Below are 6,172 nucleotides of genomic sequence, written 5' to 3'. Positions count from 1 at the left end.
TCACAACTCGCCGTACTTGCAAGTGCGTGTTGTCTACTTACAAAAACGTGGACAAAATTTAGGGATCCGTACGTAGTAAATACCGCCTCAGTACGGATTTTGAAGCACGCAGACACGCCGTAGCACTTTTATGACACGAGGAACTTTCGCTGCGTTCAGGCTACGGATTCACCCTAAGTACGGGCAACGTACGTGCCCTCTACAGTAAACGTGCGTACAACGCACTGACTCCGTGCGTCTTCCTACCGTCACTTGCTCCACGGACGACGCACGTAGCACTTGCGTGTTGAGCACGTGATAAGTGCGTAGTCGGTACTTATTCGGCACTTCCGTGAGTTCAACTCTTCAATAGAGCACGCAGATCGTACCGAATAAGCACCTACTCCGCACTACAACGCAAGTTGTGAGCACTGATTTTTGCAATGTACACAAGCCCAGCCGACGGATGAGTGTCATTAATTTTCGTCTCCAAGATGTTGGCAATTAGGTATTCGTACTGTTCTACTTCACCTACCGGGCAAAATGCCCTATAAGGATTGTAAGTTGGCTCGAAAAAAAATCGCATACACAGAAAAATAATTGTTATATTATATGAAAGAGCTTTCAATACTCTATCGAATTGTGTCAGAAACCAAAATGTCATGCTATAGGACCTTTCTGTCTGGCAGGCGATGAGTGATGTTCATGGTTATTGAAAATACATACAATGCTCAGAACATAAGAGACAGTCAAAAACTGCTTGAAGAAGCAAAGTATTTAGAAATCTTGAGCTGAGTGGTCAGTGCATGAAGTGACCAGGTTTTTGGAGTTCTGAAAATCATTACATTTAAGAGTTGCACAAGCTTTGTTAAAATGCATTGGTCATCATTGTATTTGTAGAATAGTGATAAAGTCAGTACAATTCTCAGTTAAGCTGAAATTGAGAATGTGTATTTTGAAATTAAGCAAGGAAGAAATTACTATGATGGCAGTATTACCTTATATAAATTGCACACGTGATACCTTCAGACTCAGAGAAAACTTCAAAACCATAGGCCTACATTCATCGTTCCAGCAATGCGCTGTTGATCTAGCTCAAAATATGCCTGGATGGCTGATATGAACCACTGGCCACCTCTGAAACTGCGTGTAAAGATGGCAGACTTCATAACAGCAATTCATATGCATCTGAAATAACAAACGTATATCATCAGCTCAATTCCAGTGTCAATGTGTTAGGCTTTTTAAACCAAAATAATGTTTTACAATGTCGTTGTATACACTATAACATGTTTATACCTGATGTAGGTTAACCCTTTCTCTGTCAGTGAGTCAAACATTCACACATTTCACATAAATTATTAAACCTGTTGACATGAAATAAATATGGCACACAGAAGGTTAAACTGCCATGTACACGTATGGAGAAGACGTTGATTATACATCTGAAGAACCTCGGAAGGTGGTCCTATGGGCCTATACCCCCAACATCTGACGGGGAAAAAATTATCGCACTTGCACGCAATTACAACATGCGAGAGAGTAGGGATACCGTACGTGACCAGCACCTGTAATTACAGCCTCCGCAAGATAACGTGGCAATCGCACGGATATCATACGTTGTAAGCACGTACAACTCACTTACCACGTGCACATACACAATGTACAAGAAGGGCGGGCACCCATGGTCTTGTTTTGCCCAGAGTCACCTCTGAGAGTGGGAAAGGGGCTTTTTCTTTCTCTGGAGCTATGCTTTGGAATGCACTTCCTGCAATTATACGCAGTTCTCCTTCAAAAGCTACCTTTTGCTGTAATTATTTGAAACATTTCGCCTCATAACCTGGGTTATTTGTTATCTGATATAATTATGTAGATTTTGTTAGATCCATTTTCTGTAATCTCTGTTGTATGATTATGTCTGTAGTGTTATTTTGTCTGTTTCGTTTGACTTTTATGAATGAGTTTGTGACACAGGGCCTCTAGGGAGAACAGTGCATTGACTACTGATAGGGCCACCCTGTATAAATATGACTAAATAAATAAATAAATAAATAAATAAATAAATGTACGATGCACGTAACCACTCACGGCCAGGCGTGGCGTGCGGGCCACGTACTTACACCCTGCGCAACCGTGCGAGTGTCGTGCGTTGACGTACTTCCTCCCTGCTCTACTCACTCCCTCCCCACGTTTTCAGAAAAAAACGTGAATCCGTGGCCTCCGCCAAAAACGTACGGACTGAAAGCACGCACGGCGAGTTGTGACCAGAGCTTAATATGTATATATATATCAGTTCAGTTCAGTTCAGTTCAGTTTTATTCACCATCAATTTAGGAGTATACAATAAAAAACATACACAAAGATACATAACTATATACAAAGCAAACAAAAACAAAGCAGAAAACAATTAAACTTGATGGTGGGAACCCCAGGAGAAGCAGTGCTTATAAATAGGGGCCCCAGTAATGCTTAAATATTAATATACATCATGTAAAACAAACAAGCAAAAGAATTAATATACATTTCAAGGTTGTACATTTGGTTTGGTGGGAATGGGAAAGGGAAAAAACAGCATGCATATACTATAAATACATATATATGCACAGATACCATGGAAAACAACAGCGAAAATCCAGGAGAGATGAAAGAAGAGTAGAAAACAAGGTGAGTATGATTGGGAAGGTGGGAGTATATAAGCGATAGATGGACTATGGACAATAGACGTAGTGCTCGCAAGCAATGATTTTCATTCATGTGAGTACAAGTGTGACTAGGATGACAATAGATTTGTTTTTTTTTTTCAATTTTCCCTCGGAAGGAGCAAATTAAAGGACAATCTCTTAAATCGTGATAAAGTAGAACTATGCTTTATATCTTCTGGAAGAGCATTCCATAGTTTTGGGAATTTTACTTGGAATGAGTTCAGGGCTAATGTTGTGCGTACCTTTGGTTGTCGCAGTGAGTTTCTCTGACGGGTATCATACAAATGAACAGAACTATTTAATACGAATAAATCATTAAACACATTTATTCGTATTAAATAGTTCTGTTCATTTGTATGAATAAATCATTAAACACATTGGGGGCCATAGTAGGAGCGTTCACGTCGCGGTCCCTGTCAGGTTCTTCTAAGTCCCTGCGAATCCTGCTACCACATTGCACACCATTTCACCATTTCATTAACAATTGCTACTTGAACTTTCAATTAGAAGTCATGTCATTAAACGAAGACTCTATAGAAATGCAAGACAGGAGGTCCTTTTCAGGACCCGTGATGTCAGTCCTGTCCTTCAACGTTGAGGGAACTTCAACAGCCAAGCAGGAACTTCTTGGTGATATATGTGTCCAGAAGCAGTGCCAAGTACTCTGTTTACAAGAGACCCACCGCGGCCAAGATGACAACCGGCCTCGAGTTCCTGGGATGAAACTGGTTGCCGAAAGGCCCCATGATAAATATGGGAGTGCTATCTTCGTTAAGACAGGCACCCATGTCCGCTCTACTGCTGTATATGCAGAGAACAATATCGAAGTCATTACACTCATCCTTGATGATGTTTCTGTCACCTCAGTGTATAAACCACCCATGCAGGTGTTCCAGCTTCCCCCTGGGTTGGTTGGCCAACACAGAAATGAAATCTTAATCGGAGACTTTAACTGCCACAGCTCACGTTGGGGCTACCAAGACACAGATGAGAATGGTGAACTCTTAGAAGACTGGATGGACCTGAACAACCTCCATCTCATCCATGATCCCAAGCTCCCTCCTTCCTTTAACAGCGGCCGATGGAGAAGAGGATACAACCCAGATCTCATCCTTGTCAGCTCCAACCTTGCACCTATGAGCACCAAACTAGTCCTAGACCCAATTCCCAAGTCTCAGCACCGCCCTGTAGGGCTGCTACTCCAAGCAGTAGTTCAACCCGAGATAACACCCATGAGAAGGCGCTTCAACTTCAAGAAAGCTGATTGGAAAGGCTTTGCTGAGGACCTCGACAAGTCCATCGGGGATTTGGAGCCCATACCTGAGATGTACGAACAGTTTGTTGACAAGGTAAAGGCGTCGTCGAGAAGACACATTCCTCGTGGATGCCGCACAGAATACGTCCCTGGTCTTTCCCAAGATTCTGCTGCCCTCTATGCGTCATACAGGGAGAAGTTCGAAACGGACCCTTTCTCAGCTGAAACCATCGCTGCGGGGGAAGGGCTTTCTGCTGCCATCTCAGCGGACCGGCGAAAGTCATGGCAAGACCTGATTGAATCTGTTGACATGACGCACAACAGCAAGAAGGCCTGGTCCACTCTCAAACGTATCAACAAGGATCCAAAGAGAGCCGCAACACTTCATACAACGCAACCGACGGCTGATCAAGTAGCCCACCAACTCCTTCTCAATGGCAAGACAGGAACAAGAGAGAAGCGACACAAATCTGCTGAATATCCTGAAGCCAATGAGGAGCTCTGTAGACCATTTACGATGGGAGAACTTGATGCCGCTATCTGCACAGCCAAAGCTGGGAAAGCTGCTGGCCTGGATGACATCATGACCGAGCAGATCAAGAACCTGGGTCCAGCCTCGAAACATTGGTTGCTGTCTATGTATAACAACTGCATGGAGAGGTGCTATATACCAAAGATTTGGCGCCGTGCCCGTGTCATCGCCCTTCTGAAGCCTGGGAAAGATGCCGCTGCAGCAAAGAGCTACAGGCCGATATCACTTCTTTGCCATACATACAAGCTATTTGAGCGCCTCATCTTGACCCGCCTCGTAGATGTAGTAGAACCATCTCTCATCAAGGAGCAGGCAGGGTTTAGACCTGGAAAGTCGTGTGTGGGACAACTCCTGAATCTTACCCAACACATCGAGGATGGCTTCCAAAAAGGCATCATTACAGGAGCTGTATTTGTTGATCTGTCAGCAGCTTACGACACTGTAAACCACCGTCGACTCCTACATAAAGTACTTGCCGTGACTCGGAACTCACACCTAACCAGAATGGTGGAGTGTTTGATCCAAAACCGACGCTTTCATGTTGAGCTGTCAGGAAAGAGAAGTCGCTGGCGTAAGCAGAAGAATGGGCTACCTCAAGGGAGTGTCTTGGCACCCATCTTGTTCAACATCTACGTGAATGACCAGCCTATTCACCACAACACCAGGAGCTTTATCTACGCAGACGATTTGTGCATCACCACCCAGACTGTGGACTTTCCTGAAGCGGAAACTACTTTGACTGAGGCACTTGACAACCTGTCCTCCTATTATAACGCAAATCACCTGAGAGCAAATCCATCTAAGACACAGGTGTGCGCCTTCCATCTGAAGAACATGCACTCAAACCGGAAACTAAAGATCTCATGGAATGGTACAGTCCTAGAACACTGTGACAACCCTGTGTATCTTGGCGTCACCCTTGATCGTTCCCTAACCTTCAAATCGCATGTCATGAAGTTGAAAAGGAAGGTGAGCGCCAGGAATACCCTACTTCGCAAGCTGAGCACATCATTGTGGGGAGCAAATCCAACAACCATCAGGTCAACAGCTTTGGCTCTCTGCTTCTCTTCTGCTGAGTATGCTTGCGCAGTGTGGGAGCGTTCAGCTCATGCGAAGAAGATCGACCCAGTGCTGAACACAAGCTGTCGCTGTATCACTGGCTGCATGAAGCCTACCAAGACTGACGACATCTACATTCTCTCCGGAATCGCCCCCCCTGATGTAAGAAGGGCGGTTGCAAGCAAAAAGGAACGCCTCAGGCAGATGGAAGACGAAAGACATCCCCTTTTTGGCCATGCTGTGATACCACAACGCTTGAAATCACGCAGAAGCTTCCTGGCCACTGTCTCCCCCTTAGAAAGCAACGTATTAACAGAACGTATGAAACTGTGGGATGACAGACTAAGGGAATCTGGATACGACAATCACATGCAAATCAATCCAACCGAGTCACTCCCTGCAGGTTCCAAACAGTCATGGACCACCTGGCGTAGTTTGAACAGATTAAGATCGCGCATGGGGAAGTGCAAGGCAAACATGCTGAAGTGGGGGTACACTGATAGCTCTGCAGAGTGTGAGTGTGGGCAGGGCAGCCAGACTATGCCTCATCTTCTGAGCTGCAATGCAATGTTACAACCTTGTACCGAGAAGGACCTGGCAGTGGCGAATGACGTGGCTCTTGCATGCGCTAGACATTGGGAAATG

General features: G+C 44.8%; 1 protein-coding gene across 1 annotated transcript; it reads left to right on the top strand.

Moving 5' to 3' along the window:
* Positions 1-3,253: 3,253 nt before the first annotated feature.
* Positions 3,254-5,966, top strand: LOC139743399 (uncharacterized). Its single transcript, XM_071653884.1, has 2 exons — positions 3,254-5,689; positions 5,931-5,966. The coding sequence occupies exons 1-2, from the start codon at positions 3,254-3,256 to the stop codon at positions 5,964-5,966; spliced, it is 2,472 nt and encodes an 823-aa protein (XP_071509985.1).
* The last annotated feature ends 206 nt before the right edge of the window (positions 5,967-6,172 follow it).

The sequence above is a fragment of the Diadema antillarum genome, unplaced genomic scaffold (assembly GCF_040938485.1).
Source record: "Diadema antillarum isolate AM-2024a unplaced genomic scaffold, OU_Dant_1.0 seq00001076_RagTag, whole genome shotgun sequence".
Lineage (NCBI taxonomy): Eukaryota > Metazoa > Echinodermata > Echinoidea > Diadematoida > Diadematidae > Diadema > Diadema antillarum.
The sequence above is the reverse complement of the archived record's forward strand: the minus strand, read 5'-3'. Positions and strand labels throughout refer to the sequence as shown.